The 25,203-nt window shown below is 42.0% G+C and overlaps 1 protein-coding gene across 1 annotated transcript in view; it reads left to right on the forward strand.

Moving 5' to 3' along the window:
• uxs1 (UDP-glucuronate decarboxylase 1) overlaps positions 1 to 25,203 on the forward strand; it is a 49,809-nt gene that overhangs the window by 13,475 nt on the left and 11,131 nt on the right. The window contains exons 4-11 of the mRNA XM_062534400.1: positions 1,611 to 1,654; positions 4,701 to 4,761; positions 5,817 to 5,997; positions 11,339 to 11,443; positions 13,723 to 13,782; positions 15,635 to 15,756; positions 22,397 to 22,516; positions 23,000 to 23,043. Of these exons, the coding sequence (XP_062390384.1) occupies positions 1,611 to 1,654; positions 4,701 to 4,761; positions 5,817 to 5,997; positions 11,339 to 11,443; positions 13,723 to 13,782; positions 15,635 to 15,756; positions 22,397 to 22,516; positions 23,000 to 23,043 (737 nt within the window). The remainder of the gene's footprint in view (positions 1 to 1,610; positions 1,655 to 4,700; positions 4,762 to 5,816; positions 5,998 to 11,338; positions 11,444 to 13,722; positions 13,783 to 15,634; positions 15,757 to 22,396; positions 22,517 to 22,999; positions 23,044 to 25,203) is intronic.

Raw genomic sequence — 25,203 nt, forward strand, 5'->3', positions numbered from 1 at the left:
TAACCTATCCACTCGCTTGCTCACTTGTTCACTCGTTCGCGGTGAGCACACCGCTTTGCTTTCCTAGTCCAGGACCACACAAATCTAATTACACGTTTTGTTTTTTTATGAAGTAGACAAGCTCCTCGCTAATTAAGGCTCACAGTCAGGGGACCATGGTTCCATACTGTTGTGTATCATGCTGCATTACTTGGTTGTGTTTTACTCGTGGGTAATTGTTTCACTTTTTTGTTTTTTTTTAAGCTCTCTTTTCATGTCAAAGCTATTAAAAGACTTAGCAGGGTGCCTGTAGCTTAAAGCGCCAAACGCTTTAAGGAACGCTAAGCAAAACATGTTTTGTGTTCTTTCTTTTTGCGTTTTTACACGAAGTTAAAGTGTCTAGGCAAGGATTCACAGCTGGATTTTTAATTAAGGGATGTCATGCAGTCAAGTTAATGCATACGATGCTTTCCTCAGCTATCTTAACCATTTGAAACACATCTTTAATGTCCTTTTGCCCAGATGTGTGGTTAGTTTTTTCCTTATTGCTATCTGAATAGCAGTCACAAGCACGGAAACACACATGGATACACACACACACACACACAGACACACACACACGCAAACACACACACACACACACACGCACACACACACACACACACACACACACACACACACACACACACACACACACACACACACACACACACACATGCACACAAACACACATAAACATTTGGATAAAAAGCCTCATCATTGATGATCAGTATCAGCTCATTACCCAAGCCCAAACACCTGCTTATCAGTGGCCCTGAAACCTCATTAGCCTCAGCCTTTTCCCACTATCTCCCATCTCCATGACCTTATGGTTCAAAGTATGGTGCAACATTCTGAGGCTCATTTGCTGGTGTCTGAGGAAGGTTGGGGGGGGGAATGTGGTGACATTTTGCCTTCCTCTCCTACCACAAACATTTGATAATTCATTAAGGGGTGGCAGCAGAAACACCAAATGTTGTCAAGGTACTGCTGCATCAGAGAGAGCAGTGTATTTTTCCCCCCTTTTCTTGCTTGTTTTTGGAGTGTGTCCGTTGAGGATATTGCTTTTTGTTGAGTCTATTCGTGCGACCAGATTCGGTGACTGTAATGTTGGTTTGTGTGCGCCGCTGGAAAATATCCATTATAAAACTGAAAGAGCGTTCACCCTCAGTGCAGCCTGAATTGTTCTCGGCGCTCAGGCAAAGCTGCTGCTTTTAGTGGGATTTGTTTCATCCTGTTCCCTTTACTGTGCTTCTGGATTGTGTCATTTTCTCCTAAGCTCTCGTTTAGGAGGTTCAAAAACAGGTGAACGTCGAAGTATATGTTGTGATATGAACTGGTTTATTGAGAGGAAACCCCACATACTGTACCTCCAGGGTTTCATATGGGCCTCTCTCATCATCTTTTAGCAATATATCCTCATTGACATTGATTTTCTAAAACCTGCTCATGCTTTTCTCACTTCCATTTTTGTTCCTTCCTTTTCTGTCATCCTTTCCTTGTTTTATCCTCTAGATGATAATAATAATAAAAAAGTTATAATGCCATCAGCCATGGGGTATTAATATGTTAATGTCTCTTGTCTCCGGTAGGCCGTTGCACCCTTAAGGGAGAAGATCCATGATCTGGAGTTGACGTGAGTTGTGCTTGACTCTTCCTCTTATCAATCCTCTCTATCTGTTTGGCTCTGTTTTTCTCTTGCCTCGGTCTCATTTTGAGTGGATTTTGACAACAACACCACAAAAAACCCTGGGAATCCTAGAGGTCTCACAAAGCACAGTTTGAATTTGCTCAGCTCAGTCACTCTGGCAATCGGTAATGATGCTCGTTGCCCATGCCGTTGGAGCTGAGCTGCACCAATCACATCGGTGTATCTGATATAGGCGGGGCCAGAGACAAGCTAAACAAACGACGACAGCTCCGCTACATCGAAGTCCAGAATCAGTCAAGTAAACATTGGTTGTGTACTGACTGACAATTGCACGTAGTGATATTTTCAGAATGATGATTGCTTGGTGCCACCCTTCGAGTTGGGCCATTCCCATTACTCCTAGCCAGACCCTAAACCTTCCTAGATTTGGGATCTCCAGGCTCCAAAAGCAGGGCCAGAGCAAGGGTTTATTGGCCACTTTGAAGCATAATCCCATCACACAGGCGCAAGCAAAATAGCAGGAGTTTGGTTGTCCGCTATCGGAGAACTGAGGACAGATCTTTCAGAAGTTGCACTACGCTCCATTTTCGTATACTGTATATGGGCTACAAGGGGAAGCATAGGAAAGCACTTGGCATTAACCAAGATTTCCATTTCAAAAGTCCCTATTTTTTTTTTGTAGTGTTGCTTTTCCAACTGATCCAACTGATTCCCTCTCCAAGGCCTCAATGGAAAATTCATCACTTTCTTACCTAGTTATCATAAGCCCCATCTATCTCAAAATAGTTGTAGGTGGAGTAGCTTCCAACAGAGGCACTGCTAGACATCAACTGACTCTTGCAGTAGCTTGCAATGAAACACTGGTCCTCAATAGAGGAAGCTGGAGTAGGATATGCGATAGGAGTAGGAGTGTGATATTAGATGACATAGCCATTCTTATGAGGGCAGAAATGGACAGGAAGAAAACCGGTCTTCCATCATCATATCACCCTATCTTCAGTTAAGGCCAGCAGCCACTGTTGCTGTCTTAACACACATTGTGATATCAGAGTTTAGGGCCATATAAATGTTTTAGATTTCAGTTACATTCAGGTGCAAAGTAAACACATTAGCTAATGTAAGTGTAATATATGTGTTAATCATTGTTAGTCTTACATGATAATGTTGTCCTTAGTGTTTTGATGGTCATTTTGTTCATACAGTAGATGTTTCAGAACATTAGGTGTATTCCATAGCGCACCATTGAATTGTTTTCATTCTGAGAGTAAAAGCTCTTTTTCTCTATGCTTTAACTACTAGGCTCTAAGCTTTTTCTGTGTGAGTGTTGGTGCCTCGCCTGGTCTCTGTCTTTTCTTGTGTGTTGTTCTGTGCCTCTTCAAGTCTAAGTTGTTGACTGAAATGACAGGTTGGCGTCCGTCGTGCTACCCTGCGAGACCTTTCAAATAGCTGGTGAAATTGAAAAGGATGACTCCTTTTGATTGGTGTAAATCTACTGGGGCCGGAATAAGACAGGTGGCTAAGGCAAAAGCAGAAAAATAAAGGTGTGCATCACACCTGAGCTTCCTCCTACAGTCTTTGGCACAGCCCTGTCATGTCCTCATTTCTCTCTTGCTTTGTTATTTTTAGTGGCCATAGCTCAGGTATGCTTTTAGGAAGTTCACCTGTCCATTCTCACGGCCTTTAGAGAAAATGCTGCCATTGCAGCATTCAGTTTAGTCGAGGTGCCTGTCCACTATTGAGCATTTGTTGTAAAAAAAAGAAACTCCTCAATCATTGGGACACACGTGTGTGTACTGTACTGTACATGATATATGTGTGTGCTCTTGTTCTCAAGTGTTAAGTTCTTCCGATTCATTTATTTCCAAAGTCCTTGCACATCTCTGCTTGAGCCTCCAATAATGCTTGTGTAATCTCCTCTCTAATTACTCAGCCCAATCAATTATTGATCCGCACGTCTGATTGTTATTTAACTAAGAATTACCCGAGTAGATTTGAGCCGTGTCTGGAGACACGGGCTTTGCTGGTTGTCTTTTCATGTTGATTTGTTTATGGCTTAGTCTTAGCCTGTTCAGTTCTGGGTAGAACACAGCTCCTCTCCTCTGCAGCCAAGATAAGCTAAAATCACTTGAACAGATGGACTAGTGGCTAGTGACGAGCCTACTGCATTGACTACCTCACACTCAACTCCTGACCAGAGGCGGACATCCCGGTTCCAGAAAGTGAAAGTCATATATTCTTTCAACCTGTGCATTTAACACAGGTGATATCACTAATGTTCTGATCTAACTGGCTGCTAATTAGGATGAACTGGTTTACTAAATGGTTGGATCAAATACTTGGCAGGACTTTTACGTTCTGAACCCGGGATGTCTGCCTCTGCTCTTGACTTGAACCATCCAACTAGCATAGTTTAGGTTGTAGTCAGGCTTTCACACGAGCCCCCTGTGTTCATGCCCCCAGACAGTGTGTAGCACTGGAGCTGCATGGCAGCTCTAACTGTTGACTGCAGCATTTTTTTTGTGTGTGTGTACCAACAGTGTTTGGTGACCTTGAGAAACTGAGAAATGTATGTAAAAAAATCGCTTGAATTCTCCTTGAAGGTCTCAGATCAGTTGATGATGTTTTTTCACTACTTTTAGATTGGATTAGATTAGATTCAACTTTATTGTTTGTGTTAGTGTTTAACCATGGCAGATGGTGAAGGCAATCATAAGACAAACTAAGCCATGCATAAATAACTAAGAGTTAATCTTGCACGATCTGCCATGGCTAATTATAATCGTTATCATAGACATAACACTCGTAATGGCTGTGTTTGCCCGTATCAATGAAGGCGTTCATCTGTTGTGGTTTTGCAACAAACAAACAAACAAGCCAAGGGAGGGTGGCGTGAGCTTTCTGTCGGAAGGTGTTGATGCACTCTCCTGGACTGGCCTTTCCAGTGAGACTGAATTCTTCAGAAGTGTAGGAGTTGAGCAGAGCCAACAGGTTATCGATTGCTCATGATGTTCTGTTCCCCCTCTCCTCCCAGCGTGTCGCAGAAGTACCCCCCGGTCAAGTTCCTGTCTGAGAAGGACCGCAAGAGGATTCTGGTGAGTGGTGAAAACACTGCTCTTGAATGTAATATCACCGCTACCTTCCCCCAAGTACACATACACACGCACACACACACGCACACACGCAGACACTCTCTCTCTCTCACACACACACACACACACACACACACACACACACACACACACACACAAACACACACACAAACACACACACACACACACACACACACACACACATGCACAGTATACAGTACACACATACACAAACACAGGCAGGCACTAATCATTATACCTTTTGTATTATCTCTGATCTTTGTCCTCCAAGTACACCGTGTGCGAAGAAATTACAGTATGAGTCATACCATGTTTTATTCCATCTGCCTCTTTGTCATGATTGCTCTCCAGGAAATAACCATACAAAGAAATATTTCAGTGGCTTTATTTTTTTTTTCTTCAGCCAGGCAATCTTTTCTCTTGATTGTTTCCCCAAGATTGTTCGGTCTGAATCAGGGCACCGGTAATGACTGTGTTACCTGTGGCCCTGCTCCGAGACGGGAAAACAATGAAGACAAATTACTATGCGTCTGCCACTGAGACTTGACGCCTATGCTCTAGGCATATCGCCAAAAGAGACATATAGGTGCAGAGACACATAGACAGGCTATGAAAAGGCAGCCCATCCAAGTGATTGTGCCACTTTGTTACTGGGTTGGTTGAGAGGAGGGGGGGGGGGGGGTTGTCACAAGGGACAGCTTTCTCCTCTGCCATTTCACGCTCCGCCGTCCGTGAAGATGAGCAAGCAATCGGGCAAAGATGAGCAAGCAGTCGCCTGCTGCGGAGGTGCTGGCAGCATACCTGCCATTGTAATAATCTTAAATACAGCTATTTGTTACAGACGGTATATGCTAGTCATCTCACGTCACTAGCTGATTTAAAATAAAATGACTTAGCGTCTACAGTAGGTCTTCTGAAATGACTGTGAATGTGGGTTTGATTTGAGAACCATACGCTACTCAGCCTGAATGCCCAGAGCTTTGTGCTAGACTCCCTCCTGTCTGACTTCCCTCTTCTGTCCACCCCATCTCTTCCAGATCACAGGAGGGGCGGGCTTTGTGGGATCCCATCTGACCGACAAGCTGATGATGGACGGCCACGAGGTTACCGTGGTAGATAACTTCTTCACTGGCCGCAAACGCAACGTGGAACACTGGATCGGCCACGAGAACTTTGAGCTGATCAACCACGATGTAGTCGAGCCACTCTACATTGAGGGTAAGGCGATCTCCACGGCTCAATGTCAATCTCTGGCAATTTGGTGCATGTTTTATGGCAATAAATGGGGAAGCATGCAGTGATCAGCTGTACTATTCTGACTGACAGCAGGTGGAACTGAATATAAGCTGCACATTAACAGCCCTGTAAACCATGAAATGACAGTACAGACTAGCGACAGTAAGACTTTCCAGTAGTGTTCACCCAGAGCTTAATTACCCCACTGACAATTGTGTGTGCACTGTTTCCCAGTTTAACAGGCATTTCTGTCTATCACCAGGCTATAATTGCATTCCAGAAAGTTGAAAGTGACAAACCATGCTATATCCATCACGAAAATTGTGACCATGAGGTGCCATACTTATGAATTCATGGTTAATTAATGGTTCCATAACATTAAGTGTTACCAGAAATGTCTGTAAGAAAAGGCTGCCCATGGCACCATCACCAGCAATATTGCAAAAGCATACCAGTTAGAATGTCAACCTTTGGACTGCCACCTGGGCTGGCTAAGATAATTTCCTTTTAGGTAACGTTAGCACTAGTTCTACAGACACCAAAATGCCACAATGCTTCAAATGGATTTTACTTTTAAAACTATTTGGGGACTATTTGTGTCGCTTTTGCTTGATCGTTTAGACTCCACCTTATTGCCCATTTGTCATCAAATTATCTAGTTATACAAACATCCTTACTGCGCATAACATTGCGTGTAACATCATGTGAACTGCAAACTAGGGTACTACAACCTTAATGTTATAGAACGCACTGGTACATCTGGGGGGTGTTCCAAGTATGTGGTTTATTGACAAACCTGGGTAGGTTAACTCAAAGTGAGTGGTAAGCATCCTAAAAGAAGAGCTGTATGGTTTCATTCTCCTAACAAAACTATGTCATAGGTCTCTTGTTGTAGGAGGTTTACCACTTACTCAGAGTTCACTCACCCAGATTTGTCACTCAACCACATACTTGGAATACCCTCCCTGGTGTAGTTGAATAACAGTATATTATTGTAGTCATTTTTAAAAAAACTTGCATTCATGTTTTTCGATAGACTTTTGTGTGCATTTGTAAACTTCTGGAATTCTCCATGTAAATGTTGAAATTGCGACCATGGCTGCAATGACAAACTATGACCACAACGCAGACTGGTGATTTCACAGTCATACAAAGTACAAAGTAGAATTTTAGAGAGTATCGAAACCTCTTTTCTTAGATCATTCCTCAGAGGCTTGGAGAGCAAGAAGAACATAGCCATTTAAGAGTGCCAATCCATCCATAATACATGAAAGTTAATTACAGGCTTTAGTGGTCTTGATTTCGTGAAAGAAGGACATTATGATCTGTATTAGCAATTTGTCATTAGATGTTGACATGGTAATGTAGTCACTTATCAAATTTGACCATTTGCGAAACATGGCAAATGACTTTCTGAGAAAAGTGAGCTGTCATCATATGCCAGACGTCCTTCTCGGCCGTCGATGGTCAGCTGTGCTTGAAACACAGTAATTAAGAGGCGCACTGATCATAATCATTTAAAATCTCAAATGACAATCATTGGACCTCTTTTAATAAGGGCCAATTATTTGAAGACATATTCTCAGAAATGTCTTGGGTTGTCTGCATGTCATTGCAAGACGCATTGCATAGATGGGTGTTTCTCTATGGTGAGGCAGAGCTCAGCTCAATCATCAGTTGGCCTTGAAATGACAGAAAATGAGTGGTCTGTGGAGAGCTACATTTGCAAAACTCTGTCTTCTCGCCATTTATTCACCTCTCGGGCTTTTAGAAAAAAAAATGCTCCTCCTCATACCTCTTCATCTCACCCAAAACTAGACAGCTGTCTCTCTCTCTCTCTCTCTCTCTCTCACACACTCTCTCTCTCTCTCACACACACACACACACACACACTCTCACTCTTTCTCTCTCTCTCTCTCTTTCTCTCGCTCTCTCATCTCCAAAGTGATTGCAACCAGTTCCTGTGAACATTTACACCTTCAGCAGATGACAAGCGGCTGGTATTTTGACAGCGTTTTCGTCAGCTCTGTCCTGTGGGACTGGCGAGGCAGTAAAGGGAAGGGAAGAAAGGGAAACACGTTGGAGAGTGTAGCTTTGGGAATCGCTTTTTGGCCCGGCAAATGCATGTGTACACTGTGTATACCGGTACTTAATGGAAGAGCCTATAAATAGACCAGAGTCTAGAAGGAAAGGTTGCGCCTTGCCTGAAATTTTTGATTTCAGCTCCTTGTTAGATAAACAGCCTTATATTTTCCCTAGGTCTTTATTCTACATGAAAGGGCTGTTTTATTAGGCTGAACCTCACAAGTGGAATGCATCAGTGCTTGGATTTCACTTCAGAGGTAGCGGGGTCGGTTTAGCTTACAGTCACTGTATTTTCTTAGAACATGAAAGGCCAGTGTCCCCTTTGTTTTATACAGCTTTCCCATCTTAGTACTTCTTGGTCTCCTCCCAGCTTTATGCTTTTGATGATATTTTTGGTCGGAGAAGGAGTGTATTTTTGGAATGTAGGTTTTGCAGTTGAATTCTTGCGATAAGCAGTTTAAATTCAAACAGAATAAACATTTACCTAGCAACACATTTATATGCACGGTATTTTATATTTTTCCATCTGCAAATTTAAATGCAAGCAATTTAAACCAAATTTTCTAGAGCGGAGCTCCACTCTAGAACCTTTGGTTTAAGCATGGAAAATTCATGGTTGATGCTTGATTCATGACCATAAACAAATGATTGATTCCCAAGTAGCAGTAGTTGACACACTTGGCATTGTCAATTGGAGGATAAGGTGTATAGCAGATGTATATAATGGCATTCTGGGCTCAAACGACATTATGAAGAAAGAATACTGGGGGACTCAAGAGAAGCATCCTTCAGACATGGCAGATGGGAGTGCATCCCCGATGCCTGTCTTCCCCCCTATGCACTTGGTGTTGATGTTTTGTCAGGGACCCCCGCCCCTCCTTAACAACTAGAACAGTGCCAGAAGTGTGTGTGTGTGTGTGTGTGTGTGTGTGTGTGTGTGTGTGTGTGTGTGTGTGTGTGTGTGTGTGTGTGTGTGTGTGTGTGTGTGTGTGTGTGTGTGTGTGTGTGTGTGTGTGTGTGTGTGTGTGTGTGTGTGTGTGTGCGCGCGCGCGCTATGTAAACAGACAGGGCCATTGATTTTATCCAGCACGGAAGTGCCAATTACTCATACCAGCCTTTTGTGTGTTACAGTATGTGCATGAATAGCTGCACAAATATCTGAATATATGAATGAGTAAATGGATATATGAATGTACAAATAACTATAAATGAACAGAATAGGAAAAGCTGTCCTTTCATCTCTTGTGTCAACCCTCCAACAGTGTGGCGTAAAATGGTCAAACAGAAGGTGATCTCTGCATGGATGACTACAGTACAGTACGTGAAGCTCGAGGTTTAAAGTGCCTGGCTGACTGACTGATTAAACTGGCTGACTTCAAGTAGGGCTGGAAGGAGACGTTCCAGTGTGTTGCCACACTGTGCATTAGTGATGGGGATATATCTTTTGGAGGAAGAAGTGCACAGGTGCTCCGCACAGACGATTTTGGAAGGCGTACAAAACATTTCCATTTCCTTCTAGTGTGAACTCCAAAAAGATTAGGCACGATGAGGTAGATTAGATAAAAATTGGGCTGTAGAAGAGTTCATAACCTCTGTCAAAGTCAGGTTTGCTCACAGGTTTGTGGAGTAGGGAGTGGGAGAGCTGTAACTCATGTGAGCCTGGAGCCAAGAGGTTCAGCCAAAAGTCCTCACCAGGTGCTGGGGAGAGAGGGCTTGTGGGAGAGGCAGGAGGAGAGGATGTAAGGGGTGTGTGCGTGTGTGTGTGGTTGGGGGGCGGGGGGTGATGTAAGAAGCTGGAAAAGGTGTCAGCGACAGGTGTTAGATGCTTGGTGCTAGATCATTCCGTTGCCCTGACTGTCTCTCTCAGCGGGAATCCGGAAAGTTGGACTGCAGAAGTGTCACCTGTTTTTAAAATGAATATTTTACCTGCCTGTGGTGAACTGGGACGTGTGGTGTGTGTGTGTGTGTGTGTGTCCCGAAAACCTGTAGAGCTACTCCAAAGATTGTTTTCTTTTTTTAGTTTTGAATGTACAGTTCTTTCGAAATGTCTTTGTTTTCATGTAGTTGTGTATTTGTTGATAGGACACTGCTCTCTGGTAATTATTATTAATCATTGCACAAAGGGGAAAAAAAACTGAAGTAAACTCTGCAGCCTTTAGACAAATAGCATTTGTCTTGCTTTGAAACCAAAGACCTTTAAGCGTTTCCCTAGTGTCAGCTACTGCATCTTTCAAAATCTGTCCATTCATCGAGCTATTGATTTTGTTGAATTAAGTGGCAGTAGCCTTTGTTTGCACCATCAGTAGATTGCTAAGGAAATTGGGCGCCATGTTTATCTGGCTTAGATTTTGGCGACAGGCAGCCTCATGGGAGAGTACCCCCCCCCCCCCCCCCCCCCCAAGCCCCTACTGAGCGGGGAATCTCCTTTTTTCCCTGGCAAAACAAGAGCGGCCTTGGGCCTTACCGAATTGCTATCCGATCTGTTGTGTAGTTTGTGCAGGCTCACAATATCTAATTAGAAGACGTCACAATCAGTGTTTCTCCAGTGCGATCCCAGTGGATTTTGGGCATGTTGGAATTTTTTGTCCCTCAAGTGTGTAGCAGTTGAAACAGAAAGTGTGAGCAATCACGTCTGATTGAAACGGTGAGCTACCATTTCGTATGCGACTGGGAACAAAACTGTGTTTTTGCCAATCAATATGCAGGCAGAGGTTTGCTCTAGTTTTCAGTACTCGGTCTCAACCATGTCTGCAGGTCCTCCGCCAATCCAGTAATCACTAGACAAACTGGGAATGACCAGTTCTCCACGTTTTCTATGCTCATATTCATGAAAGTGTGTTTTTCTTTATTTCTTTATTATTATTTTTTTACCCCCATTATTTATGTATCCCTACATGCTTCCTCTTCCTTGTGTTTGTTGGCTGTGTTTTTGTTACCAATGCAGCAATCGTTTTTCTAATCTGGCTCGCACTTTCTTGTAATAGCACATCAGCTTTCACTCATATTCATATCTCTGATTTCCCCCTTATAATGAGCCAAAATTACTTTAATCAACACTTGATGCTCCTTGATGCTCCTGTGATGCTTCTATGTTTTCACCCAAGTCAATCAGTCAAGTCTCGCTCAAGTTTGGGTTCACGCCTCGATTTACAAAGCTATTTTGTGCTACTTTAATTGTAATGTTCTTTTAATGCTTTAATGTTTATCTCTCTCTCCCCCATTCCACTTTTTATCACAGTGGACCAGATCTATCACTTGGCTTCTCCTGCCTCTCCCCCGAATTACATGTATAACCCCATCAAAACATTGAAGACCAACACCATCGGGACCTTGAATATGTTGGGTGAGTACACATATTGTAGGTTTTTGAAATAATTGAATTGACAGGAGAATCGTAAAAGTTGAGACAAATCCAAATGAATGAAGTCTTAGATATGTTTTCATTAGCATAATTAGCAGACACTCCATGATCCATGATTTGATGGTTAGATTAATGTGTTACATCGGACACTAGGACAATTGTGCCTGCATGATGTCTGACTTTAAATGGGTGCAAGATGTTTTGACTACACCAGCTTTTTACATGTTTGCATAAGTACATATCACCATCTGAAACGGCTAACTGCAGCTGGTGATGTGTTTGTTTAATTATTTGTATGGTAGTAGCAGGCTTCACTCAGTCTCTTAGGTTTGTTTTTGAGAGTGCTAGACCAAACGTATATGTTTACGAAGAAAAGGAAAAAAGGTTGCACTTTGCATTTAAAGGTGTTTTTATTGCCCAGACGCGTTTCGGCTTAGCGCCTTCCTCAGTGTGCTCTGAAGAACAAGAACAATACTGAACAGAACTTTGTAAAGGCTTTCTACTGAATAAATGCCTTGTCTCAATTTTGTTGTGATGTTTTAGCATACTCTGTATACTTTTTTTTGCCTGTGCTTGATCACTATTTCCTCATTATGGACATTACAGACAGAAAAGGGAAAAGTCCACTTTGAAAAGTCCAGTACATCAACATATCTTCTTATTTCACAGCCAACAAGTAAAAATGGTTTCCTGCAGTTATTCAAACAATGTGTCATGACAGTACTATAGTGAATATGTCTATATAGCCCATGACATGTTGGCCTCTACAATTATTTATGTCGAGGTAATGAGTAGGACCATCAAGGTCTCAATTTGTCACAGTAGAGGCTGTGCCCTGTCCTGAAAATATGAACACTTGATGAAGACACAATGTTCCCTCAGCATCACTCTGCTATTAAGTGCTAGAGCGCAGTTGTATATAGATGGTGTGCCTTTTAAAGCTGTATAATTGTATCCTTGTGTACACTTCGGGTGTAATTTATGAGTATGGTGAAATAGCACGTTAAGTCATTTCTTAAGTGCCTCTTCTAACAATGACGGTGATCATAGGTAGGAGTGCAGTAGAAGTAAACAAATTGAACATCAAAGGAAACTCTCTTTGTCTCTCTTTGGGACGAGATTAAACATTGATCCTTATCTCATTGTTTTAGCCAATTTCATGACCTGCCCTGATACTCCTCTCACTCTAGCTATCATTTTTATTCTCTGATGGCATCATCTCATGATCTCAGATGGACACGCACAGACAGTTTCAGAAACTGATTGGATTTCACTTAATTACTTACAAAGCTCTGAGTGGCGTAGAACCTTCACATGTCTCATCAACCACCTTAAATCTTCTAATGCTAATCTTTTGATTGTGCCCAAAGTTCTCCACAAATAAAGTGGAGAAGCTGCTCTATCCATTATGCAGCTAAGTTATGGAACACCCTGCCTCTCTGTACATCAAACAATCAAAAACAAAATAAAACTAGAAAAGCACTCAGGGAGTGCAGCTTCCTCCGCCTGCATCGTGTGTCTATTTGTTAGCAAGATAATTCAAAAACGAATGGATGAATTCCGAGGGAATTTTCAGCGAATGTCAGGCATGACCCAAGGAAGAAACGATTACATTTTGGGAGTGATTCGTAATTCCGTCACGATTCCGGAGCCGTTTATGTGTTTCGCTTAGTGGTGTAATGCCATGTTATGGCGACGTGGTGGCAATCTGAATAGTTTAGCTTCAAATGTGTGACAACCTAGGAAGAACGGAGGCGGAGATCTGCCTGTCGGAGTGCTTTTCTAGTTTTTAAGTGCTGTTTTCTGTGTATGAAAGGTGCCATACAAATTAAGCATACTATTATTATCATTGCTGCACAGTGCTGTAGTGTCAAGATGTCAGATGTGATGCAATGATTAGGCCCATCATTTTGGTGTCAAACTATTAGGCGTCATTTATAGTGAGAGATGTCAAATTGTGATGCTTCATTTGTCCATTTTTGACCAACATGGATGGTGTATTGACTCAATTAAATCATGGGTTACATCTCAGTCATTGTTGTACAGTTCTGTCTGTCTCTCTCTCTTTCTCTCTCTCTTTCTCTTTCTCTGTCTGTGTATTTGTGTTTTCTCTTTGTCTCTCTCACTTTCTGTATGTTTCCCTCCCTTCTTCCATGTTTCGCTGCAAGAATATATTTCTTCCTCATCAGTATGCTGTGCTCCGCTCTTGTCTCCTGGTAGAATAAGACGGTTGATTATTCCTGTCCCCCTTTGCTTCACAGGGCTGGCCAAACGCGTCGGGGCACGTCTGCTCCTGGCCTCCACGTCCGAGGTGTACGGAGGTGAGTTTTAACTCCGCAGGGTGCCTCTCTCTAGACCTCTTCTCCCGTCCTCACCTGGTCCCAGTGCAAATGCACAGCTCTTCAGCCTTGGGTGTTTTTCTTTTCTTTGAACGCTTTTGAATTTTTTAACAGCTCTCTTTAGATACGTTGATTGCAGGGCTGCTTTGGACCCACTAGCTATTGGTCTTGACCGAGTCCAGTAGGCTCACATTTTAGAATTTTAGTCTAGTAGCATGGTCTTTGGATTGTAATGTAAAAGATGTGATGGTGTGATTGTGTTTTTCCTCATTCTCGAGGATCTTTGGATTCTGTCTAGTCTTGGTCTTGAACTTCTTTTGCCTCTATTTGGACTTGTCTGGCATTGTCCTGGTTCTTGGACTTGTCTTGGACTTGACGCTGACAGGTTGTGCTGGTCTATCAATAAAAAGTATTTTTAATCATCTTAAAACCTGAACCCATTTGATGTTTATTATAGTGGAGAGAAATGTGTATACTTGTTTGAACATGATTGGGAGTCCGCAGCTCAGGCTTTTTTTTTTTTAAATCAGAATTGACCAGGGCTCAAATCATCACATCAAATTAAGACAGCAGACCTCTGCTCATGTTGTTTGGAGGGTACAGCATTTGCATCGAAACCTTAAGTGGCAAGTGCAAGGTTCAGATTTGAAAATGTGTTTCTGATTGCCTCTCATCCTGTCCATTTTCACAAATATTGTTTGATGCTTGGGTTTTTTTTTTTTTTTTCTTTAATACACCTTCAAAAATGCTTTATCTAGAAAGGCATTTAGGCATCTCGAAATCTAGTTTTCCTAGCTGAGGAAATACTTCAGATATCAACATCAAACCAACAGCCCACCAACATAATTTCCACCAACATACTGTACCACGTAACGTGATAATAATGTGAAATTTAACCACTAAAGCTTTCAGTCTAACAATTATGTCCACTCCCTTTTTCAATATGCAAACATGCTATAAAAAGTACATTATGTACAAGGATGTAGCTTAACTAGTCTCACTTAAGTGATGTGAGGTCCAGGAACAGTTATTAACACTATGCATATTCTGTACAAATGTTTAACCTCATACTACACTTCTTTTAGATGTCACACACATTTAATATTGGCAGTATACAAATATGGCCAGTTGCAGTGAAACATTTCTATCCTTCAATGGATGTAAATTGAAAATTGATATTAATAATGATATTTCACGAAGGTTTAATTCGTAGGCCTCTTCAAACAAAGGGCTCATCCTGATTGTGAAACTGGCCACCCTGACCTCTGTTACGTTTGCCCTTATATTTGTTGGTGTGAGATGCCCCCTTGGAAAAACATTGTCAATCCACACTGATACCGTCAGCTCGTGTTCTCAGTTTCTATGCCTGCCCACCCAGGAGTCTGTCGCCTTATGCAAAAGCATGCGGCTTATGTAAGTCACTGCATCCTACCCATAACCTATACCTAACCCCACACCTACAGTACGTGACAGAAAATCTTAAAGCTCAGAGTCAGACCAACATATGTGTTGTGAAATAAGTGGGCAAGCTGCAGGGCCAGGCCAGAATGCAATGAGGTGACAGACAGTGAGCAGTCGTGGTGTTTATTTAGTCATAGGTGAGCGCCACCATCTGAACTCTACCCGGGGTGGGCAGTCATGGAACTGCATTCATTATGGCCAACTCTGCTGTGGATCTCAATGAAAACAGAACATGAGCCTCTTGGGAAGTGGAGTGGGATGCTACATATCTTATAAGACCTGTGCCTCTCTATCCCTCTTTCTCTCTTGTTCTCTGTCTCTCTCTCTCTCTCTTTCTCTCTCTCTCTCTCTCTCTCTCTCTCCCTCTCCTCAGACCCAGAAGTCCACCCTCAAAATGAGGAATACTGGGGACACGTAAACCCCATTGGTCCGCGAGCGTGTTATGATGAGGGCAAGCGTGTCGCTGAGACCATGTGCTATGCCTACATGAAGCAGGTAAGTACTCTAAGTCCCTCTACGGGTATCAAGTAGCTAAACTAGTGGGTTAATCTCTGAAAAGTAGACAAGTATTTACATTTGAATTCAGGCTTTTTCCCCCACATTCATGATGTTTAAGAATCGACTCTTGGTGTCCCACCAATTGCCTCAAACTCTGAAACCTTTGTCACCCCATAAACACCCTTGCACAGTTATGAAGGGTAAAGGAAAGCTTATGCAAGTTACTTACCTCACCTTTAAAAACTACAGTCTCTTAGCCAGCCAACTACATTGCTTTGGTTAGCAGAGGAAGCCCTGCTTTGGGGGGGCGCTAATGGTTTTCGTGATTCTGTCCTGTCACCATCTTTGACGAGGCATTTTCAGACAGAAATGCAGACGAAATTGTTAGCGCATGCTGTCTAACTAGCTGTCAACCAAATGTCAATCACTTGTGGCTGCCTTGCATTTACTGTGCACGTCCTGTCAGTGCTTTGTGATCCCAAATGGATGAAGCGTCAGACGATGCACACCTTTTTGCCATTTGCACAATGCTGTGTCTGGGGGGCTGCAATCTGGGGAGTAGGTTGGGGATTACTTGAGTTCCTAGCTATTTGTGCAGCTTATGCTAACTTTAGCTATAGCCACTACTATTTACTTAGGACTACGTGAATCAACAGCACACACACACACACACACACACACACAGAGACACGCACACACACACACACACACACACACACACACACACACACACACACACACACACACAGAGAAACACACAGACATACACACAGACATACACACATACACACACAGACACAGACAGACAGACACACGCACACAGAAACAGAGACACACACACATGGACCTGCACAGACAATAACATATTTCAATTTTGTTTCACAATTTAAGATTTATATCTTCCAAGTGTAATATTTGTTAGTGTGCAGGATAAGTAGTAATATTTTATATTAAATAGATCTTGATGTCGTAGCTCTAAAACTTTATATCAAGGCCTGCGAATAAGAAAATGTGAAGATGTGAAATGCTAGACAGACCAGAGTCATTTTAAATTCTCAGCACTCCGGTGCTCTCTTGGTCTACCTATGAATTGGATCCATTTTCACATTCTTTGGTTCTGTTCCTTGATCGTGCGCACCGCGGCCTCTCCCAGTTTGCCTGTCTTTTTCCCATGTCTTGCGTCACAACGCTACCTCTCCCATGACTGATTGACAGCAGCCTTTTGCTGTGTCTGATTTGATCAGTATGTCTGTCATGCCACCGATGTCACTTCTGCTGCAACCGTGGCCTTATCTCGGTCTGTGCCACGCCCTCTCAATACAGACGCGTCAGCTGTCAGCCTCCATCCGTGTACCCGGACTCACACCTTATTCTTTCTGGCATTAACTGTCCATCACTGATACTGTTGGATTGAAATATCCTCAATTATGTCTGGCATTTCCTTTTTTTTTTAATTGAAATACAATGAATGACATTTGAAAAAAGAACCGGAAAAAATATGGCAGCAATTTGACTGGAAAGAAAAATATGTGTGTGTGTGTGTGTGGGGGGGGGGGGGGGGGGGGGGGGTTCTGTTGTGTCATATCCAGGGGCGCAGGAGATATTCAAAGTAAGGGGGACCAAATTGTGAGCAAAAATCCAGATAATGAAATCCAGCTTCCAGATATCAAACCACCACTTCTGACCCACTGTCGACCATCATAATGGTTTCGACTCACCAGAATATTAAGACAATAACATTGATTGAACATTGAAAGCTACATTGGATGTTGATGTTTTCTGAAGCCATGAATGAAGAAAAGTTTATACAGGTCATCATATGCCTATAATCCAAACACACAAATAGTTAGGCCTACTTAAACTGTCTGATATGAAGTTGTCAATCACCTCTAAATTATGTTTTTAACGATGTAATGTTAGAAAATGTGAGGAAACACTTGTAATGACTTGATAAGTTGCCAGAAGAAATCAAGACAATTGCGTGAAGTCAATTAGACCACAATGATTTGAAACTTACTTTGCCTTTGCTATCAATTATTAGTGTTAATGACATTTCAACAATATCTAAATACATTGTATCAATTAAAATCACTTCAGGCGATTTCAAAACTATCTCTTTGATTTAAAAATAATTTCCCCATTACAAACAGGCTCTATAGCCTTGACATATGCATGCAACATGCTATCTGACCAATGTGCCTGTCTTAGCTGTGACAGGCACAAATAAGATAGTTACAGTAAATTCTCAGCTTGTTTAGAATCCCTCATAATGCTGTTAGATATGACACACTGTATCCGATACAATGATACCTCTCCTGTCTACGAGGGATTTATGCACCAAAGTAACTCAAGTAAATTAATTGTGTCTTGTAAATGATGTCTGAAATAAACGTTATTTATAAAAAATATATATATAACTTGAAAGTGGTGCAAGAGTTACTCTTGTAATCTTGTATTAGTGAAAGCGAGTTGATAAGCAGTACAGTAGGTCAGTGGAATTGGTCATTAAACATACTGTAATAGCTCATGTCGGTATGAGCAGTAGACAATCTACAGACATAGCTTGGTCTAGTTTATGATGGTTGTTAGTCGACAAACTGATCAAACATGTCAGATATCCAACTGTTACTAGCAGAAGGAACGTGAGATTGTGCAGAATGGTTGGCTGTGGTCGTGCTGTTAATGAGAAGTTTTATTGAAGGCTTTTTTTTCCTTATCAAAAGTGAGGGGGCCCCAGCTGTGGCGTAACTGGCTGGTTCGACTCCCGCCCCGTGGAGACTCTTACAGTTTTTTTTCAATCGCTAACAAGCGTTTGTCCATTCAGTTGACACATTTTCAAAACTCTAAGCACAGTTAGCACAGCATTGGTCTTTTGTGGCCATACCATTCACACATTTCAACTTATCTTTCAGCAACTCACAATCTCCTGATGCCCCAATCATAATTCAGCGAGCTTTCCAGTGAGTTATTATCATCCACTGGATCTCCACAAGGATGCCTCCTGTCCTCTCGGTTGTGACTGTTGTAGCCATCATGACAATAGGCATATTATCAAGTTTGCAGATGACTCAGTTGTTAGCCTTCTCAGTGACCCATGAAAAGGACTAGAGGTCTAGGGTTTGTTGATTTAGGCTGAAGCTGCTGTTGCATGGTTTGTGTTGTTCTTCGTGTGATGTCTTTCTGCTGCATACGAATTGCCCTTTTTGGTACAAAGAATAAACTGAACTTAACCGAGCTGAAAAAAAAAGCCCCAGATGTGGCAGCAAATACCAATTATGTCAAACTAGCCTGTCTCAATTGCCATTCATATCTCATTTTTCTCACTCTGTTTCCCGTTTGTTTCTGTTTTTTTTTCCCTATCTGACCTTACCAGTCAGTACCCCAGGCAAGAGCCATGTTGAGATAGATGGACACGTATATTATTATTATTTATATTAACATTAATAATAATGCAAACAACCTAAGGTCTCTGGACAGATCCAACAGATTAAAGAAAGTATACATAGAAGTAGAATTCATGACACATTTAGTTACAAAATAGGCGTATTATCAACCAAATGATGTGTTTGACACATGTCAAACTCTCATGTCACACTTCCTTTATTTCTGCTCTCATCTGGCCTGTCTCATCTTTCTCTGTCTTCATCTTCTAGTCAGACGTGTCCATTTTTTTTGTTCCATTTATCACACCAAGTTCTCATTCCACACACAATTGCCCACTGTGTCTAATATGTACACATATACATGTTATTTAAGTGATCGCCTTGTATTGCTTGGCAGGGTAGATGGTTGATAACCACTGACACCAGTCGCCTCCTCACCTTCTCTATTACTTTGTCAAGTGCATATATCCTCATCCAGCAGCACCTCCCTGATGTCTGTTCACCACAGATACACAGACACGCCTTCACATAAACCTTCTAGTGCTGCCATATTCGCAAGGGTGAATATGGCAGCACTAGAATCTAGTGCTGCCATATTCGCAAGGGGTCCATTAACGAGTTGTTGCCATAGTGATTCATCACCTGGACACCTGCATTGCAGTGGATACTCTCTCCTGCTGGGTAGACTTCCTACCGACCTCCCCGGTGCTTGGGTAAATCCACTCAGCACTTACCCAGCCTGTCTCTTTAATGACACACACTCTTTTTTCCTGAGTGCAGCAGATATTCAGAGATGCGCCACTCATACTTGAACTAATTACTGAAACGAGACTCAAATATTTGCCACTCCCAGGATGGCATTCCAAATGTCTCGGTAACCAGTATCTTCTAAATATTTTATTTTTTTCTTGCATGGTTATAAAATCCAAGAATGTTTTATGCATGGCCAGTTATACACCACTTCACTCAGCATGATGTCTGCCGGTCGTGCTACCACTCACCCCCCACCCCCCTCTGCACTCCTGCCCAGCACCATATTCCCTTACATAATAGTGCGTAAGGTGTCTTCATTTTGTGACACTTTTCTGATAGGAATTAGCCATTTCCAAGAACTAATATTAATGTTATATTAATATTCCAGGAACTAATATTATTAGCTTTTATTCGCTTATCTCATTTTACACCTGTTTTGGACTAATGAGGTTGATTCATTTCTCACTGAGAGGACATTTTCAACAGTTCTGTTCTTATACGAACATGATTTGTTTCATAGATTAATAATTAGCCGCACATTTTTTCTTCTTCTCATATCTGCATTCTGTAGGTAGTTTTCTCTCCTGCCGAAGTTCACTTTGCAAAAAACAATTACACACAGCACCCACTAGCACAAATTCAAGATGTTTATAGATGTTTACTCCAGCGATCATCCTAAAACTGTCACCACCAACCAGGTGTCATGTCGACACCAAACAGTCATATATAAGGATGTTTGCTTATGTCAGTTACGTAAGGGATAATCAACTCCGCGCCGTGCGTTTCTAGGAAAATAATGCACGTTCGAAGTGGTAATAAGGACCCGACGCCGCAGGCGGAGGGGACTTTACACTTCGATAAGTGCATTATTTTCCTAGAAACGCACGGCGCAGAGTTGATTATCCCGCTTATACCACTGCTACTATCATTTTCGTTTATATTGCCGCTGTCTTAGATACAACGTTGCTATTTTTACCGTTACATTCACATTGGCGAATTAATATTCAAGTGTAATAAGCCCAAAAGAAGGGAACTACTTCATAGCCGTGCGGTATATCGAAAAATAATGCACGTTCCAAATAGCGCATCACAATTGGAAATTTGACCAAGCAGTGGTATAAGTAAGGGATAACGGCCGACGAGGTGACCGGTTCGATGGAAATAATGGCTAGGTGGAGGTCTAGAACTCCGGCGACGTGCCAAGCACGGAGACGGAGTTACCTCCGCCGTGCCATTATTTCCATCGAACCGGTCGACCTCGAAGGCCGTTATCCCGCTTATCTCCCGTTTGTATACATAACCTGTATATTTAGAACATAGTTTTATTCCACCGTTTCGTCCGTTAACATCGCTAAAACTGTCTTGACTGTGGGACTACTTTCCGCCACATATCAACTTTCTACTTGCAGGACAAAACTGCCGTTACTAGTTCTAAAATGGATGGTTGCTATGGCCAAAGGCCAGTCGTTAGTTCTAAATGGCTGGTTGCTACGGCCAAAAGCCAGTCGTTAGTTCTATCTCTCCCGTTGTCAAGCGGCCATATCCCAGGATTCTGATTAACTTTAACTTTGAAAGATCGCTACTTTTATAGCCTACATGGCATCCAACTAGCTACAATCCACCTCCGTCATATGCTACAATGTTACTATGGTTCTGCACGTCTGTATTTCAGCTTGGATGCTACGTGACAGTTAATTTAAACTTCGCAACGAGTTTGGCGAATTAATATTCAAGTGTGTTACGGGAACTACTTCAAAGGTAGCAGGTTATACGAAGTTAATGGCCACCCCATCAGCCAATCAGAGAAGAGAATTCCATTGTTGAGGGAGATAATGTGTCCTAAAGTGTCCTTCTGCATATATCTTCATCTTATGTGTGTGATGTTGGTTAATTCATCTGTTGAGGACTTTAAGACTGGGATTTGTACAACAGCAGATTATAGAAATGGGGAAATGTTTATCCTCTGCTGCATTATTAGGTGCGCCCACTGGCTTCTTTGTCCCCATTGTTCTCTTAATTGCCTTGTTTTGATGTTTGCTCACCTGGTCTCCAGCCGAGCACAGCTCTGCCCCCCTTCTTGTCTTTGCTCGTGTTAAAGAGGAGAGGCATTGCCTGCCTGCTTTCAGTGGGAGCCGTCTTCATTTTCCAACCATAATTTGTATTCACACATTGGCCGGCTCAGATTGATGTTGCTGTTGCGGCTGCTGTTGCTGTTGCTGTTGCTGTTGTTGTTGTTGTTGGCGGCTCACAAACCACAAATCAAAGAGCGCCATTCATACAGTGAAAGAATGTTTTTGATCGTATCATGAATAGACAGCCAGTGCCCAGATTAATCTAAGGCCACATATTTGTTAAAACAAATGAATAAATAAAAATAAAGCAATGCTGTTTGTGTAGCTTTATATCCGTGTCCTCATTTTGCATCATACATTAGCTGTGATTCACACACACCCCACATCTCATGGATGGCCTGCTCTGTTCTGTTCTGTTCTGTTCTGCAGGAGGGTGTGGAGGTGCGAGTGGCCCGCATCTTCAACACGTTTGGGCCGCGCATGCACATGAACGATGGCCGCGTGGTCAGCAACTTCATCCTGCAGGCTCTACAGGCTGAGGGCCTCACGGTGAGCTTCATCGCCCTCCTTTGTTGCTTAGGTTTCTTCGCTTATATTTCTTTCTCTCTTTGTCAATCTCTATTTCTCTCTCTCTCTCACTCTCTCTCTCGTTCTCTCTCTCTCTCTCTCTCTCTCTCTCTCTCTGTCTATCTCGCTTTCTCTCTCTCATTCTCTCTCTCTCTCTCTCTCTCTCTTGCCTCTCTTCCCTTCTTCCGGTCTTCATCTCCCTTTGTCTTCACTTAATCCCCATTGTCTCTGTGATGCGTGATTGATCCAGTGTGGACTTGACAGAAACTCTCACAATTGCTCATACGTTTTCTCCATTCTGATGGGATTGGACATTGTTAGGCATCAAAGCAATTCTGTGGTTTACAGTAGTCAACATCACAGGTTTAGTCTGGTGGGTAAAAATTGAATTTTATTCAGCCTTTCATGTTTGTTTCTTTCTGTCTCTATCTATCTATCTCTCCCTATCTCTCTCTGACCATTCAGGTGTATGGTTCTGGATCTCAGACAAGAGCGTTTCAGTATGTGAGGTAAGAGCTACAGTACCTTACATGAAAATTGTGTGTGTGTGTGTGTGTGTGTGTGTGTGTGTGTGTGTGTGTGTGTGTGCTGCGTGCACGCCTCCTCCTCCTCAGAGGTAGGATTGATCTAATTATCATGCCAGCTGTCTGTAGTCATAGCAATAGTGCTGCCCAGAGTAATTCTGTAGAACAGCAAAACTAATTTGTATATAGTGCAGATGGTACTACTGGTATTATGATGTCTGTTTTGTGTGGGGTTTTTTGTCTTCCTACTGTATGACTGGCACCAAACTCCTCCAGTACATATTGAAATCAGAAAGGCATGTAGCCATTTTTTGATTAAAGGCTGTTCATATTTATCATAAGTGCCTCAATTTTTCTGCTTTTCATAGTTATCCAAGGCCTTTTTGAAGTGCACCCTGAGTTGATGGCTATAACAAACATTTTTTGACCCAGAGAAGCATTCTTTCTTCTTTTGTTTCTACATATTGAGGTCATTTTGATGATTTCTTGATGTTATGGAAGGCCTTCCCTAAGAGAAAGCAACTCGTGGTGTCTGTTGTGAATGAATCAATGATGGCAGCTGGAATTTTTAATTCAAACTTTAGAATACTGAGCATGATTTGACCTGACATGGTGCTATCAGATTTGAGGTAGCATATTATTCATTGTGTCCAGTACATATTTTAACATATTTGTTTCTCCTCTGTTTTTGCCATCAATGCAAATATTATGGTAAATGTGTTCATGCATTTATGTTAAATGTACCGGCTCAAAAAACAGCATGGTTGTGTTAGTCTGGGGGCAGTTCTGACAGACATCTAATTAGTTAGGAGGGACCCATAGGTAAAGTTTTGGGGTGGTTGTCAAGTTGCAAGCAATTTCAGGCAGTTTTCAGGTTTTCTTCCATCCAGACTGGCGGGCGGTATGGGAAAGTGTGGTTGACTTAAAGCTCAGCCGAGGTTGCATATTATTCTGGTTTGATCCAGGTCTCAGTGAGAGCCAAGAGGTACAGAGATAGGTGGGTAGTAATATGAAATCTACATTGTGTGCTACATTATCACTCATTTTCAAGCTCATGATTGTACAGAAGTTGGATTATATTGCAAATGTGCAAAAAGGTTTAGAAGAATATAAAAGCTAAAAAAAAATAAAATAAAAAAAAATGATTTGACCATTTTTTATTAAAAAAAAAGTGATACAATGGAGAAATGTTGTTTTTTTTTTAGCTGACAACCTGGCTAGAACAAATGTAAAGGGGTTAAATATTAACACTGGATATGTTGTCAGCTTGTAGTCAGAGGTTTCCGACAAAGTTGCAATATCAGTCGGAATGTTCTCCGTTGTGAGATTATGTTCTCGATGTTCTCCGTTGTGAGATTTTTTGCATGATGCAGTTGTGTATCGATATAGTGGTCACATGTTTTGGATGGGATTATCAGTGCATTCTTGTAATTGAATTCAAGGAATTTCAAAGATGGAAATAGTGTTTTTGATTGAAAGGACTTCCATGTTTGTGTGCATTGACTGATAATGTCTGCTTTCCTGGGAAGGATTTTATTGGATTTATATAATCATCTGAAGATGGCATGTTGTTGCATTGCGGTGGAGAAGGCGGGGGTGGGGTAGGGGGGAGTTTCTGTGTGAGACGTGTAGAGATTAGGATGCGGTGATGTGTTTGTGCCTGTATGGTGGTACAGTATGTGTGTGTGTGTGTGTTTGTGTGTTTGTGAGGGAGGTGTGTTTACAGGTGCGAAGCTGTGTGTGTGTGCGTGTCTGCGCGCATGTGTGTGTTTGTGTATGTTGGTATTCTGTTTAGGTTGAGAGATCAAAACACCAAAAACTTTTATTATATTTTTGAAAGGACCAGGTTCAGTCAAACTCTTTTATCCATGATTATTATCAGTTAGCTGCACACCACAAATTGTGCCAATCGAGGACCATATTTGAAGCTCTCGCGCCTCCCCAAGCAGGTAACATTTTCTCACTTTGCTTGCTTGCATAGGTCTTCAGCAGGACTTGAACATTACATTACATGAAACTGTTGCTGCAGCAAGTTCTTATCAGACCAGATCCTATCAATACAAGGGACTGGCCACACATAACCATAAGCCGGAAAATTTGTTGCTTTGCATCAGATACGGCAGTATTTAACTGTAGAACATACTC

The sequence above is a fragment of the Sardina pilchardus genome, chromosome 4 (genome assembly GCF_963854185.1).
Source record: "Sardina pilchardus chromosome 4, fSarPil1.1, whole genome shotgun sequence".
Taxonomy (NCBI): Eukaryota; Metazoa; Chordata; class Actinopteri; order Clupeiformes; family Clupeidae; genus Sardina; species Sardina pilchardus.